Source organism: Zea mays, chromosome 8 (assembly GCF_902167145.1).
Source record: "Zea mays cultivar B73 chromosome 8, Zm-B73-REFERENCE-NAM-5.0, whole genome shotgun sequence".
In the NCBI taxonomy this organism is placed as follows: Eukaryota; Viridiplantae; Streptophyta; class Magnoliopsida; order Poales; family Poaceae; genus Zea; species Zea mays.
The window spans coordinates 26,719,331-26,740,854 of record NC_050103.1 but is presented as its reverse complement, the minus strand read 5'-3'; the positions used below and the strand labels follow the sequence as shown (position 1 = coordinate 26,740,854).

The 21,524-nt window shown below is 49.0% G+C and overlaps 2 protein-coding genes and 1 long non-coding RNA gene across 6 annotated transcripts; 1 reads left to right on the top strand and 2 right to left on the bottom strand.

Annotated features, from left to right (window-relative positions):
• Nucleotides 1-5,375: 5,375 nt before the first annotated feature.
• LOC103634988 (uncharacterized) lies at nt 5,376-6,875 on the bottom strand. Of its 2 annotated transcripts, XR_557056.4 has the most exons (4): nt 6,785-6,875; nt 6,259-6,397; nt 5,883-5,993; nt 5,376-5,756 (listed from the first exon to the last, which is right to left on the bottom strand). It is a non-coding gene; the product is annotated as an uncharacterized lncRNA (long non-coding RNA). The 2 variants fall into 2 exon arrangements; XR_002264356.1 differs by lacking the exons at nt 5,376-5,756; nt 5,883-5,993 and having other exon boundaries at nt 6,144-6,397.
• A 2,130-nt stretch (nt 6,876-9,005) lies between these two features.
• Nucleotides 9,006-12,136, top strand: LOC103634987 (endoglucanase 2-like). 3 transcript variants are annotated; one of them, XM_008657562.4, is made up of 6 exons: nt 9,006-9,369; nt 9,617-9,829; nt 9,997-10,197; nt 10,273-11,200; nt 11,330-11,389; nt 11,522-12,136. In XM_008657562.4, exons 1-6 carry the CDS (start codon nt 9,145-9,147, stop codon nt 11,827-11,829), a joined length of 1,935 nt encoding a protein of 644 aa, XP_008655784.1. In that variant the 5' UTR covers nt 9,006-9,144; the 3' UTR covers nt 11,830-12,136. The 3 variants fall into 3 exon arrangements, with proteins under 3 accessions (XP_008655784.1, XP_008655783.1, NP_001288408.1); XM_008657561.4 differs by having other exon boundaries at nt 11,327-11,389; NM_001301479.1 differs by lacking the exon at nt 11,330-11,389 and having other exon boundaries at nt 9,145-9,369; nt 11,522-11,829.
• Nucleotides 12,137-12,996: 860 nt separating this feature from the next.
• Nucleotides 12,997-16,531, bottom strand: LOC100192769 (uncharacterized). Its single transcript, NM_001137965.1, has 7 exons — nt 16,293-16,531; nt 14,360-14,466; nt 14,214-14,258; nt 14,044-14,131; nt 13,553-13,643; nt 13,372-13,478; nt 12,997-13,262 (listed from the first exon to the last, which is right to left on the bottom strand). The coding sequence occupies exons 1-7, from the start codon at nt 16,421-16,423 to the stop codon at nt 13,139-13,141; spliced, it is 693 nt and encodes a 230-aa protein (NP_001131437.1). The 5' UTR covers nt 16,424-16,531; the 3' UTR covers nt 12,997-13,138.
• Nucleotides 16,532-21,524: the final 4,993 nt, after the last annotated feature.

Below are 21,524 nucleotides of genomic sequence, written 5' to 3'. Positions count from 1 at the left end.
AGGTCATATTCCTCCATTGATGTTGGCGTGTCGTTGGAGGCTTCCTGGTGTGGTGCGGACGGTCCGGACTCCGGGGGCGGACGGTCCGCGCCTGGTGCAGATTGCCCAGTCTTGCTGGCCAGGCTACCTGCCATACCTGCAGGGTGCTGTACAAGTGTTGTTTCATTTTCTATTTTTGTGGCCGTTTGTTTTTCCTCAACGGCCTTTGGTCTCCATTTCTTCTGTGGTGGCGGGTATAGTGGATGTGTGTCATTAAATATCTTTTCCGCCTTCTTCTCCTGGCTCTCCTTTGCTCTTAGGCGCTGTAATTTTCTCTTTTGGGACCGTGTCAATCCCGCTGGGCACCATCGAGGCATGGAGTATTTTGGATCGGCTGTTTTGTTGGTAGCCGTAACCTTTTTGGTTGTGTTGGCCGATTCGCCAAAAATTATCGGCCCTTTATTATCTTCCTGTATGACAACATCTGCAGTGCCTATTTTGATGATGTCCTTTTTTGTTGTTTTTTGAGTTTTTTGAGTTGCTGCAGGCATATGCCCCCCTGCCGGATTGGTCGGCCTTGAAGGCCGAGTAGTCCGGCAATCCTGTTGGGTTTGTGCCTGGTGACCGGATTGAGCAGTGCTCAATCGGTCTTGTACTAGTGGCGTCAACCTGTTAAAAACAGATGTTTGGGGTGCCCCCCAGGCGGGGTACTGTGGCATCCCAAATGGATATGGTGGCATGCCCCACATTTGATTTGGGACATATGGCGGAGGTAAATATGTGTATGAATATGACATAGGTGGATATGGAGGTGGAGGTGTCCATGCAGGTACGTTAGGTCTCACTTGTACAGTATGACCTTTCATTTCTTCCGATTGGTGGGGTGGTCCAATCGGCCTGACCTGACGCTGCTCATGAATGGGTGAGCGGGGTCGCTTTGCTGGCCGGTCACTGGGGCCGGCCTTCTTTTTTACGTATTTAGACAATAATTGATCAAAAGTTGGGCCGGCTTTAACCAACCGACCAGCTGTCTTGAATGTATTTGTTTTCCACGTACCTATCTCTGGTCGTCGTGGTTTGAAAGTATGTGGCCGTTGTGAGTCCTGAGTACGGCCGGACCGTCCACCGGAGCTCTCCGGACCGTCCGGTGGGGTCCCGGACCGTCCGCGCCTACGTGTCGGACCGTCCGGGATACGCAGCACGGGTTCCTGCATCTGTCTCCCTGTCTGCGCTTGCCCCCCAGTACTGGAGGCTGTGATGGTCACCTTTAGGGTCTCCCCTCCATCGGGAGTCTTCTCGGCTACCACTTTCCTGCAAGAAACTTTACGATCCCCATCGGCCTCTTTAGCATTGCCGATGATTGTCTCTTTGCCTTTGTCTTTATCGGCTGTGTTTGGCCGAACTAGGACTTTCTTGCCCTCGAAGTCAATCATGTTCATTGGAAAAGGCTCTGTATCCACCTGCATTTCCTGAAATTTCAATCGTCCCTCGTTAATGGCCGATTGAATCTGTCGCCAAAATACATTACAATCATTAGTGGCATGAGAAAATGAGTTGTGCCACTTGCAGCATGCACGACGTTTTAGCTCGTCGGCAGATGGAACAGTGTGATTTATTTTAATGTTGCCATTTTTGAGTAATTCATCAAATATTTTATCACACTTGCCAACATTAAACGTAAACTTTACATCCTCCTGCCGTTTCTTTTGAATCGGCTGTAGGGAAGCACAAGCCGAAGATTTGGCCTGCTTTGGCCAAACCATTTCAGTAGCATATATTTCTATTGACTCGTCCTCTGAGCTACTTTGATCGCACTCTACTATATGTACGTTATGACGAATTGCTTTAGCAGTTTCTTTGCTTCGGCTTTCACAAGCCGAAGCTCTCTGGTGTAACTGTGCTAGTGTAAAAAATTGGATACCTTCTAATCTTTCTTTTAAATAATATCGTAGACCATTAAAGGCTAATCCTGCTAGCTGTTTCTCTGCTAAATGAATTTGGAAGCATCGGTTTCTTGTATCTCGGAATCTCCGGATGTAATCATTAACTGATTCATCTTTTGCTTGTCGTAATGACACTAAATCTACCAAATCCAACTCATAGTCACCGGAGAAAAAATGATCATGAAATTTTTGTTCTAGATCCCTCCATGATGAAATGGAATTAGGAGGTAAAGTAGCGTACCATGCAAACGCAGTTCCTGTTAAATATAATGAAAATAAACGTATGCGAAATGCCTCTGTGTCGGCCAACTCTCCTAATTGTGCTAAAAATTGGACTATGTGTTCACGTGTGTTCTTTCCTTGATCACCCGAAAATTTCGCGAATTCGGGTATCCTGGTTCCCTGTGGGTATGAGTGGTGATCAAATCGACTGTCATAAGGTTTCCGATATGATTGCCCCCCAGGGACCATGCTTACTCCGAGCTTATCTCGGAACGCCCCGACTATTTCTTCCCTTACTATATCAATGGCAGCCGGTGCGAGACCACCGGCTCTCTGATCAAACATAGGTGGGGTTGGCTGGATATTAGCATATTGTCTTTCCCCCATTGGTTTGAACTACGTGGTGCATTGCCACTTGTCCTATATGGTTCATATGTTTGATCGTTCCTTTCCGGCCTTCTCGGTGGGGCCGGAAAGTTTTCCTGGGCTCTAGATCTCGAATTAATGGGTTGATGCATTGTATTGTGCGATGGGAAGTGCTGCTGGAACGGGTGAGGATTCAGGTAACAATCCTCCTCAAAAAGGTCATGTGCGGACTGTCCGGACATTGGCTCGGACCGTCCGTGATTATGTGCGGACCGTCCGTCGTTGTACGCGGACGGTCCGACTGGGTAGTTTAGATTCTGTGTTGTGTGTGGTGGTTCGGGCGCATATCTAGGTAACTCATTAAAAATAGGCCCGACTGTTGTTGGTCCAGACGGTCCGCGCTCACGTGCGGACGGTCCGGGCATGTGCAGATCGGCTGATTTGCTGCCGATTTGCGGTTGCTCAGGGTAGGTGTCCATCGGCATCCCATAAAGGGGTTGTGACTGGTCGTGACAACCTGTAGCCGATGTGTTACGCGTGTTACCTCCTAACTCAACCTCGTGTGAAGGAAAATTTGTGATACTAGATTTATCAAATGCACGTACTAGTCTCTTAAGATCGCTTTGCATACCCCCTATGATGTTCTGCATTTGTTCACGTTGCTCTTCTACATAATTTCTAAGAGATTGTAGCTCATTGGTATTACTTACATTGGGGATATCTGGCGTGGGTTGGAGCAAAGCCGGATCCGTCGCCTGATGTCGGACGACCTTGTTGTTCCTGTCCACTTTGAAGTTGGCCAAGAATTTTGCTTTCGCCTCCTGGATCATCTGCTCCTTGTGCTCCTCAAACTGGAGCTGCTCGTCAGCCAGCAAGGTTTCCCAAGTCGGCTCTATGATGTTGCTTGGAGAAATATCAGAGCTATCCCTTGAACCGACCATTGAGGGCCGATTTGATGAGCCTAGATGTGTTGTCCCCAGCAGAGTCGCCAAAAAGTATGTTGACGTCTTTTTGGAGGCGCCAATCACTTCAAAAGAACCAGCGGCGGTGCTCTCTAGTCAGGCGCGGATGGTCCGCGGCACAGGGCCGGACGGTCCCCGACCTGGCGTGAGGCGGCGGTGCTCTCTGGTCAGGCGCGGACGGTCCGCGGCACAGGGCCGGACGGTCCGCGACCTGGCGCAGGAGCCCGGGTTCCCTGCCTGACGGTCGGACGGTCCGCGCCCTAGGGCCGGACGGTCCGCGCGTGCGCAGGGGCGGCGGAAGATCGCCGGCGGCGCCTGGATCTCGCTCCCGGGAGGGACCCCGTCGGGGAGGAGAGATCCTAGGAGTTGTCTAGGCTCGGGCAGGCCGACCTAGAGTCCTCTAATCGACGTAGAGTCGAGGAGAGGCGGAGAATTTGGGGATTGAGAGGCTAAACTAGAACTAGACTAGAACTACTCCTAATTGTACAGGAAATAAATGCGAAATAGAAGTTGTATTGATTCGATTGATTGATACAAATCGCCCGTAGACCTCTCTATTTATAGAGGAGGGGGGCTGGACCCTTTACACAACTGATTCCGAGCTAATTCCGCGAATCTAGCTAACAACCGTAGCACAAAACTCGGAACCCTAATCTGTTCTGCGCATGCGCGGACCGTCCGGCCTCAGGGCCGGACCGTCCGCCAGCTCTTTTTTGGTTCAAACACTAGCTCTACTCCACTAGAACTAGCAATATGGTGCTATTGATTCCACCATTCCCTAGCCATACACTTATATGAGTTTTTATGTTTTTTCTGGGATTTATTTGAATTTCTCAATTGAGCCTAGCCCATAAATCCTAACACTAGGCCCCTTCTTGAATATTTATCATTTAATTTTTAACTAAAACACGACAAAAAAAGAACGAAGACGATAGCACATCTTTCTATCTTAAAAGAGACAACCTCCATCCTTTGGACCATATCCCTATCGATAATGGGTAGCGACCCATCGCTAGTGCTGGAAACATGGTTCAGGTTTTTTGGGCCAGCACGATCATAACTCGAAATTTGGAACCTAAGTTCTATTGGTCGGGCTAGCACAGTTAGAAGGCAGGGTGAGGCCTCAATTTTTGAGCTACCGTGCCCTCGGCCCGGCCCACACGTATGGACCAGGTTTTATGCCGGCTAAGCCCGATGAAGCTCTTAATATTTAATTTCTTTAATTTAGTAAACTATAAACTTTATGTTGTAATATTATGACTTTATGTGATTCAAATATGTGGGTCAGGCTTGGGCCGACACGGTCCCGATGAAGGCACACCATGCTTTAGGGCCGGATCGAGTGGACCAATCTTTGTACTCTTTGGGTTGGATACGACACGTGCCAAAAAAAATTGGGCCTTTCCGGTCCGACCCAATTCTCAGCACTACCCACCGTACCCAATGATTATAGGAAATGATCCAATAATATGCTTGTAAGTACCAAAATTTGGTATACTCATGCTCTGATAGAGTTTTTATCCATTAGATACCAGGTATTGGGTTGCTGTCTGTAGCAACCACTACACGACGGTTCACTTACAGCGACCTACGGTTGGTTGCTAAAACGGCCTTCAGCGACCTACGGTTGGTCGCTAAAAACTTTTAGCGACCCATAAGGATGGTCGCTGTAAGTGCCGTCGCTAAAGGCTTTAGCGACCGACCGTCCGTTGCTAATATTGTATATTTAGCGACCAACCGTGGGTTGTTGTACTATAGATTTAACAACCAATCGCGGGTCGTTATACAATACATTTAGCAACCAACAGAAAGTTGCCCCTAGTTATAGTCGTTAATAATGATAATATACCATTAATTAGCATTCAACAACTGTTATATATACAAAAGCATCACAAATCACCAATTTTTATACAGATAATCACATAGATATACAAATTTAATTAGTATTGCACAATGATAGATCCACATCACATAAACCATCAACAAGCACCACAACAAAATCATTCACAAAACCTACACATGTTATTATGTTTTGCACATATTTGCGAACACTTTACAAAATCATTCACAAAAGTACTAACACTTCAAGTGATTCGCAAAAGCCTTCACAAAAGCACTCCAACTTCTTGTATCAGTGAACAAAGCTCCCTTTTCTTCTCCAAATCTTTAGATTTAAGATCAGTCACTGACTTAGCTTCCAGTAGAGCATTTTCAGCTGTTCCAGAGGTTGCTGTTGATGCTTTATGTTGAGCAGCCTCTTGCTCCTTGAATAGCTATCATTTGTCTGAAAAAATTGCATATGTTGAATAGAACTACTCAATGTGCCTCTATTTACAGAACAATTGCATATGTTGAATAGCCCAAAAAATGCAGGAATAAACTGTGTATACAGGAGGAAGTAGGAACACACCTTAGCCTGCAAACTTTCACAAATAGAAACCTCCGAATGTTGGAGGCATTTCATCGAACACACTTTCGGTGTGACAATAGCGTCGTTCAAATCTTGGGTCTTCAACTGCATCTGCAAAACAAAACAAAAAAACTAATCAACGAAGGACAGATTGATGAACCAACCGATCATACGCTGCTGACACTATACCACAACCAGCTCTTCCCATCAGCCATAAATAATCACTAGATACAGTCGCCTTTTACAACGTTTGGAATTCCATCCCCCAATCAGTGGCAGAAATAATTTGAATTTTCATTCCCTACGCAGTTGGACAAATGTCTCATGCAACAAAATAACATGATGAAAAATGAAGTATGAAATGAGCTTTTCTAACAGTTTCTAAGGTATCCTTCCTCCCCCTGGACCACATAAAGCTAACAGCCCAAGCATCAATCATGACTGCTTCACAGCTTGGGCACTATGGGGATTCACATGATAATTCCACTGAAGAAGCATCCATATGATTGACGTTCCTATGTAAATAAACGGGCAATGTCGATTAGAGTGGCTAAACAAATAAAGAACACAAATGGAGCATTATTACAGGTAATGCATGCAACAAGCACGCTGTCAGTGCTTCTATTTTGCAAGATTGAAAGCTGGAACCGATAAATGCTACATTCCATTGTTTAAACTGCAAAAGTAAAATATATACTGATAAAATCCTGAGGAAGTTTAAATGAAGACCCTGCATAGGGAAACAAGATAGCTCCTAAAGCTAAATCAAATAAATATTTTGAGAGAAGTACCAGACAATCAACCAAACAGGTCGTTAAAGCTGATTTCTGATTAGGTTCTGAAGAACTAAATTTTCGAAGGTGAATGAAATTAATGGTCCACTCTGAAGGAAAGCTTAGTACCTGCAAAGAAGCCAACTGTGCTCAGATTTGCTGCAGCCATGGTGTGATATATCAAGTACTCTGTGATAGAAATTATAAATTTAGCATGAGGGCTTTTCTTAAAGATGTGGCAAAACCCCATTATACGGTTTGGTTTCTTTTTCTGTTAACTGGCAAAACTTCTTAGAGCAGTATACGGTTACCAGAGAAGCTAGGAGCGCGTGGCAAAGGGAGCGACTGAGCGCCTGATAGGAAAGCTAGGGCGTGAGGGGCTGACCGGAAATGGCAGAGAAGCTAGGGCGTGAGGGACTGAGGGCCGGTCGCCGGACGACGGGACGAAGGGTGGCTCCACCGTGGCTGGGTGGGCGCGGCGCTGAGGAGATCGAGCGCCTGACGGGAGCGACCGAGCGGCGAGCGGGACTCGGCGGGCGGTGGCTCTCAGGAGACAGGAGATTGACTGAACTCCTAGCGGGCGGATGGCAGCTTCTGGTGGCGCGGCTTGGGGAGAGGAGGTGGAGAGAGGTGGGCGGTAGAGAGAGAAGAGAGAGAAAGGGGGAGGGAGAAGGAGTGGCGGCGGCTTGGGGGAGGGAGCAGGGTAGTGGCGGCTAGGGTTGGGGGTTGGGGCCTTGGGGGCATGGCCGGTTTCATGGGCTTAGGTTAGGTTAGGTTAGTTTTTTTTATTTCTTTTCTAATTCCTTTCTAATTTCAAAATATAATTTTAAATAACCATAAAATTTATAACAATTAACTCAAAACTATTTATAAATAAAATATTTATTTTTGGGACTAATGATTATATTATTAATTTACTGGGATTTTCATTTAACAAGAAATGCTTATTAAATATCCAAAAAATCAATTATAAGCAATTAAAAATCATTCCAAGGTAAATAAATAACAAGCACTTTTTTAAATTACTCAAAAATTCATAAAAAAACTAGAAAACCATTCGCCCCTTGTTTATAAACCTGTCTCCCTAAAAAACCATTCACTTGTGATCCATGATTTATCCATACTCTTTATGTAGGATTTGAAACGACTTTCAACTCGAATCTAATATCATATAAGCACAAAGAACATAGTTGCATACTATAGTCATGTCCATACATAAACAAAACATGAAATAAACATACAAGCAATATAAAAAAGAAATAAATCACCACGCAATTTAGCGATCAATGTTTACTTGTTTTAATTAATTTTTAGTCACTAACATCTACAGGTACGTTCAGGCTATAAGATTTGATAGTTATCCTTGCTCTATAGCGACCCACCGCTAGTCCCCAACGATATCTATAGCGACCAACCATAAGTTGTTAAATTTCTAAACTTTTAGCGACCAACCGACTGTTGCTACAAAAGGATTTAGCGACTGACCGTCGGTCCCTAACCTTTAGCAACCAACAGTTGGTACCTAATAAGGGTCGCTAAAGATCAACCGTCGTGTAGTGAACATGCACATAAAGGTAGTCTCCTCGCGGTAGAAATTAAATAATGGAGGTGACGACGCTGTTGCAGCGAAGGAATAGAATAACACGTCGGAAGGGCCGGGGGTTTTGCTGGCGTCGAGCAGTGAAGTCGCAGAATTTACGCAGTGAAGTGTGGACCAAGACCAACCAAGGCCTGTCGCTTTCTCCATCCCTTCCCGTTCCACTTCCAGTAGTAGTCTTTCAGAGCTCAGCAGCTGCGAGCAGGAGCGCTTCATCAGTTTCTCAGAAATGGACTCCTGTTTCCCTAGTGGGACTGGGAGTGTGGGCGAAGAGCTAGCCAGTAAACATCAGAAGAAGCACATGCATGCATGGCCATCACTTCCTCTCCTGGCTTAGCTTTAGGCTTCGGCTACGTCCAGTTCAGACTTCAGACGAGCGAGCGAGCTCAAGGGTTTATCCGCCCCGCCCCGCCGGAGCAACCTGAAAACACACAGATCGACCTCGCACTATATTTCCAGGGGACGACGAAAAAGTCCACTTCGGACGAACGACTAGTGCAGGATTTGAATTTAATTTAAATTATAACGTTTGGAAAGTTTTTGGACAAAAAAAAAAGAAGGTAACGTTAGGATCGAGTCGAGCGTAGCAGGGCGCATTCTACGGCCGTAAATGGCGATGACCATGCGTGGCTTTCACTCCCAAGTTTCGCTTCGCCTCAGACAGAGTGCAGGGCCGCGGGTAGCTAGCGTCGTCGTCTTCTTTCGCGGCCTCTTCCCCCGGCCGGCCCGGCCCTCCTATATATAAACGCATACAGCCTCGTCGGCCTCCACCCAGAGCGGCGGCACTGAGAGAGCAGGGCACAGGGCGAGATCGCGCTGCCCATTGCGCTTGCGCCGTCCTTTCCTTCTTTTCTCCGGTAGTCCGGTAACTTCGTTCTGGGCCCTCTCGGCCATGGCCGGCTACTCCATGGCCGCCGTCGCCCTTGCCGGCATCGCCCTAGCGCTCGCCGCCGCGACGACGACGCAGGTGGCGTCGGCCGCCGGCGGGCACGACTACCGCGAGGCGCTGAGCAAGAGCATCCTCTACTTCGAGGCGCAGCGGTCCGGGCGGCTCCCCGGCAGCCAGAGGGTCGCCTGGCGCGCCGACTCCGGGCTGCTCGACGGCAAGGCCAACGGGGTACGTGCGCACGGGTCCCAGATCAAACCCGCTCTCCTTATTCTTGGACACTAATTAAACTGGATCATGTATATCTTTGCATGCGCATGCACGTTCTTTTCTTTTTCTTGTTTTTTTTTGCATTTGATTTGGAAACAAATCAGCACTGTCTCAGCTGTATATTTCATACATGGATAACTAATAAAAACCGGCATTTATTTTGTTTCCTTCATCAATCAATCAATAAATCAAATGTGGTCCACTCCAGGTGGATCTGGTGGGCGGCTACTACGACGCCGGCGACAACGTCAAGTTCGGCCTGCCGATGGCGTTCACGGTCACCATGATGTCCTGGAGCGTCATCGAGTACGGCGACCAGATGGCGGCGGCCGGCGAGCTCGGCCACGCCACCGACGCCATCAAGTGGGGCACGGACTACCTGGTCAAGGCGCACCCGGAGCCCAACGTGTTGTACGGAGAGGTCTGTTCTCTTGTTCTCGGTTGGTTGGCTCCCCTTCTGCTTCCACACCATCACCCGCACCCTGCATGCATGCACATTGCACTAGCCGTTTGGATTCAAACTTTTCTGGTTGTCAAGGCCCCAAAGCCTCAAAGGGTCGTTCGATTCTGTCGCGTGCATATATGCAGGTCGGCGACGGTGACTCGGACCACGACTGCTGGATGCGGCCGGAGGACATGACGACGAGCCGCCAGGCGTACCGCCTTGACCCCCAGAATCCCGGCTCCGAACTCGCCGGGGAGACCGCGGCGGCAATGGCGGCGGCCTCGCTCGTGTTCCGCAGCTCCAACCCCGGCTACGCCAACACTCTCCTCCAGCACTCCAAGCAGGTACGTACGTGCACCTTCTCTTCTCCAAGATTGCTGACCAACACGGTGGAAATAAATGTGTTTCGTTCGTCGTAGCTGTTCGATTTCGCCGACAAGTACCGGGGCCGGTACGACAGCAGCATCACGGTGGCGCGCCAGTACTACGCCTCGTCCAGCGGGTACGGGGACGAGCTGCTGTGGGCGGCGGCGTGGCTGCACGAGGCGACGGGCGACGCGCGGTACCTGGACTACCTGGCCAACAACGCCGACGCGCTGGGCGGCACCGGCTGGTCCATCAACCAGTTCGGCTGGGACGTCAAGTACCCCGGCGTGCAGGTCCTGGCCGCCATGACGCTTCTGCGGCGGCGGGGAGACGCCGGCGCCGGCGCGCACGCCGACGTGCTGCAGCGGTACAAGCAGCAGGCGGACCTCTTCGCGTGCTCCTGCCTCGGCCGGGGCGGGCCCAACAGCGTGCGCCGGACGCCCGGCGGCATGGTCTACCACCAGAACTGGAACAACGTGCAGTTCGTCACCAGCGCCGCGTTCCTGCTCGCCGCCTACGCCGACCACCTCGCCGCGGCCGGCCAGGGCGCGCGGTGCCCGGCCGGCGGGACCGCGCAGCCGTCGGAGCTGCTGGCGTTCGCCAGGTCCCAGGTGGACTACATCCTCGGGAGCAACCCGAGGGCGACGAGCTATATGGTCGGTTACGGCGCCACGTACCCGCGGCAGGTGCACCACCGCGGCGCGTCCATCGTGTCCGTCAGGGCCAACCCCTCGTTCGTCAGCTGCCAGGCCGGATACAGCAGCTGGTACCACCGCCGCGCTGCCAACCCCAACCTGATCGTCGGCGCCACCGTCGGCGGGCCCGACGAGTATGACAACTTCGCCGACGAGAGGGACAACTACGAGCAGACGGAGGCCACCACCTACAACAACGCGCCGCTCATGGGCGTGCTCGCTCGACTGGCTGCCGGTCACGGCGGTGGCGGTGGCAAGTTTGGTCATCACTCGCTCGCCGCCGATGGTAATTACTAGTCAACCGGACTACTCATGCATTCTGAATTTATCATCTGACGAGCTTTTACGTTTTTACTGACAAATATATACCCGTACTCGTCTGATCTTCTCATCTGAATTTCTTTGCATGCAGCAGTTTCTTCATCGACATCCATCAATGACACCAATCGCACCTCACTGCCATCTCCTTCTCCGGGTAATCACTCGACATTTTCTACCTTCTCTCGATGCAGTAACTGCATGAACATACATGTCATCCGCTTGCTTCGCCGTTCTCGCGATTCTCTTGGCTGGTGACCCGAGCTTCGTCCTGTGCATGCTACTACAGATTCAGAACACCCGTCGGCGTGGCCCATCGAGATCGAGCAGAACGCGACGGCGTCGTGGACGAAGCAGGGCAAGACGTACCGCCGGTACGCAGTGACGGTGACCAACAGGTCGCCCAAGACCGTCCACGAGCTCCACATCGGCATCTCCAAGCTCTACGGCCAGGTGTGGGGCGTTGACAAGGCGCGGTACGGCTACGTGCTCCCGAGCTGGATACCGTCGCTGCTCGCCGGCAAGAGCGCCGTGTTCGTCTACGTCCAGGCTGCGCCACCGGCCGACGTCTGGGTCACCGGCTACAAGCTCATCTGAGATGGCGCCCCTGTGGTGAACGTCCTGTCCTGAGTAGTGTCCCTGCCCGTGTGTGGTTGTGTGGAAGGAGTGAAATGAAGGTTTGCTAGTTTAAGAGGACAACGAGTGATGTGGCTAGTATCAACCTCGGTCATCCTCATTGTCCGTTAATATAAAAGCTAAGCAGTTCACTAGCAGCTATAGTGTTGTTCGTATAGTTGTGTGGTGATTGAAATTGGAATAATTAGATGGTGAATTGTACGCTACAACAACAACATATTGGAATAATTTGAGATTCTGAAAAGTGTGAGTTTGGGTAGATGCGCAACTTTTGCTCTCTTTTTTGTCATTTTCTTGCACGTAGTTTTACTCTGCAGATGTTATTTGACCATATGAATCCAAGAAACTTCTTCAGTGGCTCACATTGTACTATTTGCGTATTGGTGGAGATTTTGTTTGGTTACCAACATCTTTGGTATTTTCCATTACGCAGCAGATTAAAATTTAGTTACGAGATCGAAGTTTAGTCCCTATCATATTTAGTTCTAGAGACTAAAAGTATTTAAAACGTATTAATGAATCACGAGAGGACTAAAATACCGCTTAACATTCTCCCGATATTAATACAACTGAAATAAAGGAGAGTCAAAAGATGAAATTTATATGGTTTAGCCACTCCTTGAGAGACTAGAGCCATGTTTTAGTCCCACTAAAATGGATTTAGTCTCTCAAACCAAATAAACCAAACGGAGCCTTAGTTGTTAACCAAACGGGCCTTAATTGTTTTGTGGAAGTTTTTGTAGAGTAAATAACTTTGTTGATGCACAAGCTCTGCTAAAGATGTATCGTTAAATTTGAATCTCACTTGGAGCAACAGTTTGTGGAAAGAACAATTTAGCCGCGAAAAGTAGTCCCTGTTTCTACGACTTCAAGGAGGGAGCAACAGTTTCTGGAAACATCAATGTTCCCAAACGTGTAAGTTTTCAAAAGGAACCTATGGGAAATAAAGTACAAGAAGATCCTGGAAGTCTAGAGTTGCTTCTTGCAATCCTGAACACTTGATAACTATAGTGGTTTGCACTCCTGGCTTCTTTCCTTCCTGTTCCTGGCTCATCCATGGTAGCATGGACAGTTGGGGACAAAAGTGAGTGAAATCAGATCAACTTGGACACCATGAGGTAGGCATTGTTAAGATGCTGACAGATGTTTTGTTTCATATACAACACAACAATGGCCGTTCACTCATACACGAAACATAACAACGATGAGAGAGAACCAATGCACTGACATAAACAGCACGGAGACATCTGAATTGTACACGACAATACCATTACTTCATGTATCTATGAAGAAATTTACGGTGGAAGTCACTCCTGATGGTGTCGTTGATGAACCGTTTCGGCGTCTTGGTCTCTCCACGTGCTTGATTCTTGAACACCACGTCGTCGTCCCACCTGGAAAGCACAGACGCCAAACAAGATTACCCCCATTTGCGGTTTCAACTTTCAACAACCAAATGCCACGACAAAAGCATAGCACAGCAAGCTCGCCACAGCATCCTACCTTCTCTTGACACTGAAGGAGCCAGGATTGTTGATATTAATCAAAGGGTTTCCCCGCATCAGTTCAGCCTCCTTCATCTTGGCCTCCTCCTCTGCTTGTTGCCGCTCCTGAAATGGAACAATTCTCGTCATGTCCCTCATAATCTAAATGTACAAAAACATAAAATTATGACACAACAAACCTTTCTAAGCTTCTCCTCTGCTCTCTCTTTCTTAATCCTCTCAAGCTCTGCCATTAGAGCTTCGGTGTCGTCGTCGTCGCCATCTTCATCGCTGAACACAATTTGGCATTCGATGTGTAATAGCAACCAAACATAGTGAAGTTGTAACGCTCTAGAGTATGGAACTACGGCCGAAATAAGATATTTGCCTAAACAATGTCAAGAAAGATGCCGTGTTGTCTTCTCTGCACATTTGAAGTGAAGGTGACCCTGTCAAAGGAAACTAAACGTGCTACTACGCTAGACAATGTACAGTAATGGACAACCAGTACTCCAGAAGTCAGTAACCTTGTGAATATACAGATTTTTAATGAAGGTTACATGAGTAAAACGAACATTTGAAACCATTCTAGAAAATGGATAATGCGGTTGCAAGTCAATTTCATCCTGCTAACAAAAGAATAATCACAGGAGCATTTCGATAAAACGCTGAAAAGGACAATGGTACAGACCTCTCATCATCACTTTTAGGCTCCACATCGGAGTCATCTGCATCGATTTCTCGTGGAACTATCTTATCCTCTGCCTCTCTCTTTGAACCTATGAGTTACAACAAGAAAGGAACGAGTCAACACTAAGCGACAACATAAACAGATATAGATGCAGCGTTCGTTTCACCAACCTTCTAGGAGTAGCTGGCTTGAGCTTTTCCGCCGGTCTCTTTCTTCTGTAGGAAAGAAGATACATATTGATAGTAATTGTACATACCAGCTAGAAACTTATCCTGAAGGGGAGAACAAAAGAACGAGACAGAGAAAGTAGCCATACCAGCATAGGACTTATCCTTGGAAGAGTAGTGCTTGCGCTCACGTTCCTCAAGTTCCTCCCTGAGATTCCTCTTCTGTAACTCCTCTTGGGTCTGTTGACCGTCTTTTCTGTACACATGGGCAAAAATAGTGAGTTATGGAGGGACAAACCACAACCTGATATATTCGCAACAAAAATGCGCATCCAGCAGAAATATATATCTTAACCATGTCTGAGAGGATTATTTCTAATCCCAGATACTAACAAAGAACATATAAGCAATAAGTTGGTGATGCTGAAATTTTCTTTGCCTTATGAAGCAAAGGAAACAATTAAGATTTGTAAATGATAACAGTTGACATTGACACAATTATCGCCTCTCCTAAGTAAAAATAATAATACTCCCTCCGTCCATGAATGTTGGATGTTCTAGCCATTGTAAGACAGATTAGGATTAGTACTAAAAGAACCATGTACCCTTGGTTATTTCTTATTTGCTTGATTACAAGGGTGGAGTAATTCTAATTAAAGCTAATTACAATCTATAACAGCGGTTCCAAACCGACAACTCCATCCTTCATCACGTGTCCTCCCCTGTAGCATGTGAACGGACAGGCGTTTGCTTCGTGTGTGGTTCTAAACTGACTTAGACGCTTCGGGAGCCAATAGCGTCAAACACTGCTGGACAAATGAACTGGGCTAAAACGTCCAACATTCATGGACGGAGTACATTATACAACAGACAAGGCATGTAACCAAAATATATATTTTATGCTAATATGTAATGTGAAATGAATAGCCGAATGGACTCAACATCAGCAGATAGCAGTGGTAGACATTAGTATGTACTAAATAGCATCTTAATCTATTAAAGTAGTGGTAGGTGTAATATAGCAGTAAAGCAACTCTGAAAGGATGTAAGGAAAAAAATGATGCTGGGAGAAATTAAAACCATAACCTATATTAATCTATATAACCTATATAGTTGGAGGCCACTAAATTATTTGTTACTATAAAGCTGCTCTCACAATGAGCCCCATCACCTCGAATTTGCAGCCATCAGATTGAATCGATTCAGCTTCATCTCAGAGTTAACTCATGTGTCAAGAATGGTAACAAACTGAAACAGGCCTAAAACTCTTCCCCTTCTTCATAATCCATCAATACAATGGCACATTCCGTATCCCCACTATCCATGGATGTGTCGTTCTATCTCCTCCTGCCACTTCAGAAATAGTGGCTGCCGTGCAGTTCACCTTGCTGCTCCCCCAAAGGAAAAAAGCCAATCGCTCTCACTGCCTACATGCATCTGCAGGCCATATATCTCCAGTTCACCACAACTACAACCCTGAAGCCACAGAGACCACAGGGTGGGCAGATCTTCGACAATACCGGATTTGATGCCTTCCTACAATGGCATGTCTGTTGGCTGCATAAACTTTACAGACGATCTTGTTGTGTAGTTACCCTGTTATACATCAACGATGCTCTGGCCAACATCTACTCTATGTTCCCCGCATGGTACAGGTGAACTACGTGGATCACTATCAGATCACCATAACATGTATTTCTTCTTTAGATTAACTAGAATTCTAATAACAGCTCTCCTACTTGCAGCCTTACTTTTGTTTATAAGTCTATTAACTGGAGATCAACACTCAAAATAAATTGATTCTGAAACATTAACATGGGGCACTCAATGTTCGACTTTTTATAAATAGTACTCCAATGGATAACACGCTATACAGAAAAAGGCTATAAGCATCCTATACGGCGTGGCAAGCATATGAGGCGGCCACACCATGGCGACTGTCTTGTGCTAGGATCGAACCAACGACAGTCGTTCTACTCGGGGAATCGGCCCCAAGTCGAAAGTCCTGGCCCCCAAAATAGAGGAAAGGAAATAGCCTGACTGTTCGAGATTGGTGAGGTGGATGGAAGGGAGAGCGAATACCTGAGCTTGAGCGAGGTATGCGCGGCGAGGTCGCGGGACGAGTACTTCTGGGAGGGGCCGAAGATGCGGGTGCCCCCTTGCTCGTTGCCGCCCTTGGCCGGCGCCCAGGTGGGGCGCGCCGCCGTCGTCATCTGCAAACCCTAGCCGGCAAGGGAAGCTGCGGACGCGAGAGGAGAGGAGAGTGGAGGAGGGAGACGACGCGAAAGGAGGAGAGAGGCGACGCGGTCGGGTTGGCAGTTGGCTTGACCTTACCGGGTCTCCTATATCAGCAGAAAATTGTCAAATTGGGTCAATCTAAGGCCTGGTCAGAGGGACTAATTTTTATTCTCTTACTTTTATTTTTATTTAGTCTTTATTTTACCAAACTAAATAGCTAAAGTAGAGACTAAAGGAAGATATTTACTTTAATTACCCTTGCCTAAAAAACTAGTGTGAAACAAGAAAAAAGTATTTTAGTCTTTATGTGTTACATTTAATGTATTTAGCTAAACTTTAGTTCTAAAACTAATAAAACCAAACGGGGCCTAAGAGCATCTCCAACAGGTAACATATAAAAATGCCCTATAATCTAAAAATGAGTAATTTTTTAGGTTTACTATTTAGGGCACCAACTGTGAGGACAGATATCCCCGGGTCCACTACAAGCATAAAAGACCTCACGAAAGGCCCAAAGGCTCCATAATTCATAAGGTCACCCCCTCGTGGGCCTGGGAGGAACGACCAGTGAGACAGATCAACACAAGGCCGGGTTGGTGCAAGCCCAGACGGCCCAACAACATCCAAACAGTAATCACAGCAGTGACCCGACCTTCCCGCGCAGGAGCCTCGTACATCGGAACTGGGTGAGGATGAGTCGGCTGAATTATAGGGAGACAGACTCGGTTAGTTCACTATTATTCTGGCTCACGTTGTTATCATATCCACATGTAATGCCCCACGGTCGAGTATATAAGGCCTAGGGGGCACCTCTTCAAGAGGATAGATCGACATTATTCATCACTTAGCCTCTCATCCTGTTCTTTACGTTTTCCAACACTAGAGAGCTCCCTTGTAACTCATCGCATAAAGCATTCCAGCCAGGACGTAGGGTGTTACGCATCTCAAAGCGGCCCGAACCTGTACATCACTGTCTACTATTTCTCGTGCGCCTAGCACGAACCATCGAGCTACAGTCGGTAACACCGTCCTACTTCTAAAAGTACCTTGGGGGTAACCCTAGGTGCGCGGTCGGACCTAAAACACCGACAGCTGGCGCGCCGGGGTAGGGGGTGTGTCATCGATCCAAGCTAGCTCAATGGCCGTCACCTTCCAGTGCAAGATCATCCTCCGCCCTGGATCCATATTCTGCTTCGGTACTATCTCATCTATAGCGGATGAGGAGGGAACTCTGCATTGCCTCGCGGATCCGCCAGAGAAAAAGCCTTCCTCAGGAATCTCCGAGAAAATCGGGGCGAGGCAGGAAAAAGCGCAACCTCCAGCGCTCCTAAAAAAGATCACCTCCAGCAAGATAGGAGCTGAGAGTCCCTCAGCCCGGAGAACTCCGCTGTCCACCTCTTCAACGAGAGAATGGACACGAATCACGAGGAGAAAGGAAGCAAAGGATCATTAAGCTGATCTTTCTGCGCCTCCGCCCTCAAAGGAGAACAGAAAGAAGATCGCCGTAACAGCTACCCCATTCTACCCCGACGTCCTCTTCATCGGGAGAGTGGAGTCGCCCCCCATCTCCGACGACGAGCCGACCGCGCCCGGAGAAGAACCTCCTCAGCGGGAATCCCACAGACGGAGAAACCGACACCGAAATATCCGGCGACTTCACAAGGCCGGAGAGCGGGACCCGGCGCAACCCGTATCGCGAGACGAGGTCTCGGAGGCGGGAGAAACTCCGGAGGAACGTGTCTTCAGGGAACGAAGGAATTCCCGACGACGCGATCGTCGACGGGCTCAAGAACAGGCCGAGCAGGAGATAAAGCAACGTCGGGAAAATCCACTCTTCGGGCGCAACTTGAACCCCGACTTCGCCCGAGCCATGAACACGCCGAGTGAAGTCAGAGGGGTGTTGGCTCGGATAGCCGATGACCTCCCTCGGACTCCCGACGCCGAGGGCTATCGGAGGTTGTTCACTCAAGCAGCAAATCACCTTCTACCCCTCGCTCACCCGCCGAACGATCTGCGGCACACCATCAACAGTCGCCGGGACGCGCGGAGCTCCATCAACGCCTCGCAAGAACGACGACACGAAAACGAGATCCGTCACCGAGAAGAGTACGATCGGGACCATGGCATCCCAGCACGGAGTCAGGCTACCAGGACCGAGTCGGCCATGGCTTCAACTGGAGGCACCGCCCGGGGACGGTCGAGGCACCACGACGATCACTCCCCTCCCCGGGACAGGCAACATCATCGACGACAGGAGGACACATGTGGAGTATCGGCACTTACTCCGCGCCTCAGGGCCATTCAATGCCCCCTAACTTCAAGGTATCCAACGTCGACAAATATGAACCTAAGCAAGATCCAGGAGGCTGGCTGGCCGTCTACACCACCGCTGCCCGGGTAGCTGGGGCAACTAAGGACGTGATGACCGCGTACTTGCCTATTGTTCTCGGGCAAGACACGCTGCAATGGCTGCGACACCTACCCTGACACTGCATCGACGACTGAAGCGACTTTAGTCGGCGCTTTACCGCCAACTTTCAGTCTCTCTCCGATAAGCCGGCGCAACCATGGGACCTCAAATCCATCAAGCGCCGGGGGGACGAAACTCTCCAGTCATACCTCAAAAGGTTCCAGACCATGAGAAATCGTATCCCTGAGGTCGCTGAGGCAGCGGTGATCGAGGACTTCTACAGAGGATCCAATGACTTGGCCTTCGTCCGAACCATATTATAGAAGGCGCCGACTACCTCCGAACAACTGTTCCGAGAAGCCGACCTCTACATCACCGCCGACGAGCGAGCTCAGGACCTCATCGGAGGAGTGAAGCCAGCACCAGCGGCACCGCGACGTGACACGAATCAGCAGCCCGACAAGCGTTGGGACTTGGGAGAAGAGACCTCGCGAAGAAGTCCACGTCGCCGGACCACCTGCCTCTCGCGCCCGAGGAGGACCTCGAGGAGGCGAACGCACGCTGGACGACATCCTCGACGCCCAGTGCCCGTACCACAAGGACATGCGCCACACCCTTCGGAACTGCAGAGACTTCAAGCACTCCGTCGGGCACGGCCGACCCTTCCAACCTTTACCTCCTCCTCCGCCGCAAGGAGGACCAGGAGAACCGCGATAACCCCAGCAGCAGGAGGAGGGAGGAGGGAGGAGGTGGAGCCTTCCCGCGTGTCGATAGAGAGGTCAATGTCATCTTCGGCGGACACGGATCGCAGGAGAACAAGAGACAACAAAAGCTCAACGATCGCCAGATACTGGTGGCGACTACCGGACCTCCCGCTCCATACCGATGGTCGGAGCACCCGATCACTTTCACTCGGGCGGATCAGTGGCTCAACTTTGACCACCCAGGCAAATACCCGCTCCTCGTCGATCCGGTGATCTGAGAGAGCAGGGTGAAGAAGGTATTAGTGGACGGGGGGAGCAGCATCAACGTCACCTTCCCCCGGACACTCCAAGGCTTGGGGGTTCACCTCAAAGAACTCCACGAGTCAGACACTCCTTTCTTCGGCATCGTGCCGACTGAAGGAGAGTACCCGCTGGGCCACATCTACATGCCAGTCACCTTCGGAACTCCGGAAAACTACAGAATCGAGTTCCTGAGGTTTGAGGTGGCAAACTTCGACTGTGGATACAACGCCATCATCGGGAGGCCTGGATTAGCGAAGTTCATGGCTATTTCACATTATACATACATGATATTGAAGATGCCTGGACCGCAAGGGATCATAACTGTGCGCGCCGACTTCCAAGGCGCCGCAGAATGTTTTCAAGTGGCTATTCAGGAGGCCCTCTCCACCAAACCATCGGCGATTTCCTCTGCACGGGCGAACTCAAAGCCTGAGGAAGACCTCGCGGTCCCCGCGAACGAAGCACAAGACGTGACCTCTATGCGACCGACTGAAGAAACCAAAAGGATCAACCTCGAGTTCGTTGATGAGCGCAGAACAGCCATCATCAGCTCCAGCCTGGGCGACAAATAGGAAAGCGCGCTTGTCCAGTTTCTGCAAGATAACCGAAACGTATTCGCATGGCAACCTGCGGATATGCCGGGAGTCCCAAGAGAACTGGCCGAGCACAAATTGAAGGTCTACCCCCAGGCGAGGCCAATACGCCAAAATTACGTCACTTTACGCCCAACAAGAGAGAAGCCATCCGTGCTGAGCTGGCTCACTTGGTTGCGGCCGGATTCATTAGAGAAGTGTTACATCCTGAATGGTTGGCCAACCCTGTTCTTGTACTCAAAAAGAATAAAGTGGATTGGCGCATGTGCGTTGATTATATGGATCTCAACAAACACTGTCCGAAGGATCCCTTCGGGCTTCCTAGGATCGACCAGGTGGTGGACTCAACCGCCGGATGCTCTATGCTGTCTTTCTTGGATTGCTACTCTGGGTATCATCGGATTAGTCTGGCAAAAGAAGACGAGGAAAAAAACGGCATTTATCACCCCGTTTGGAGCTTTCTGCTATACCTCCATGTCGTTCGGCCTCAAAAATGTTGGAGCGACTTATCGGAGAGCTATTCAAACATACTTAGCCAATCACTGGGGCAAGCGTGTGGAAGCTTATGTGGACGATATGGTGATCAAAACAGAAAATTTCATTGAAGATTTATAGCTGGTTTTCAACAGTCTGCGACGATATCGATGGAAGCTTAATCCCGAAAAATGTGTTTTCGGGGTACCCGCAGGAAAGTTACTCGGGTTTATTGTCAGCCACTGGGGAATTGAAGCTAATTCAGAAAAGATCGAAGCTATCATGAGGATGGAGGCACCGCGATCACAGAAGAAAGTTCAAAGACTTACCGGATGTATGGCAGCCCTGAGCAGATTTATATCCAGGCTGGGAGAAAAAGGCTTACCATTTTATAAGTTACTCAAGAAGGTGGACAAATTTTAGTGGACCTCAGAAGCATAGGAAGCCCTAGATGCATTGAAAAAGTTCTTGACAACACCACCAATGCTGAAACCGCCACGCCGAGCCACGCCGACTCAACCAGCAGAAGACCTGCTATTATATATCTCTTGCACGACTCACGTGGTGAGCACCGCGTTGGTAGTCGAGCGAG

Coding starts and splice junctions, on each gene's coding strand:
- LOC100192769 (NM_001137965.1), bottom strand. CDS start 16,423: ATGACGACGGCGGCGCGCCCCACCTGGGCGCCGGCCAAGGGCGGCAAC. Junction 14,467..16,292: donor CATACCTCGCTCAAGCTCAG/GTATTCGCTCTC, acceptor CCATGTGTACAG/AAAAGACGGTCAACAGACCC. Junction 13,263..13,371: donor TCCTTCAGTGTCAAGAGAAG/GTAGGATGCTGT, acceptor TGTGCTTTCCAG/GTGGGACGACGACGTGGTGT.
- LOC103634987 (XM_008657561.4), top strand. CDS start 9,145: ATGGCCGGCTACTCCATGGCCGCCGTCGCCCTTGCCGGCATCGCCCTA. Junction 9,370..9,616: donor TCGACGGCAAGGCCAACGGG/GTACGTGCGCAC, acceptor GGTCCACTCCAG/GTGGATCTGGTGGGCGGCTA. Junction 10,198..10,272: donor TCCTCCAGCACTCCAAGCAG/GTACGTACGTGC, acceptor CGTTCGTCGTAG/CTGTTCGATTTCGCCGACAA.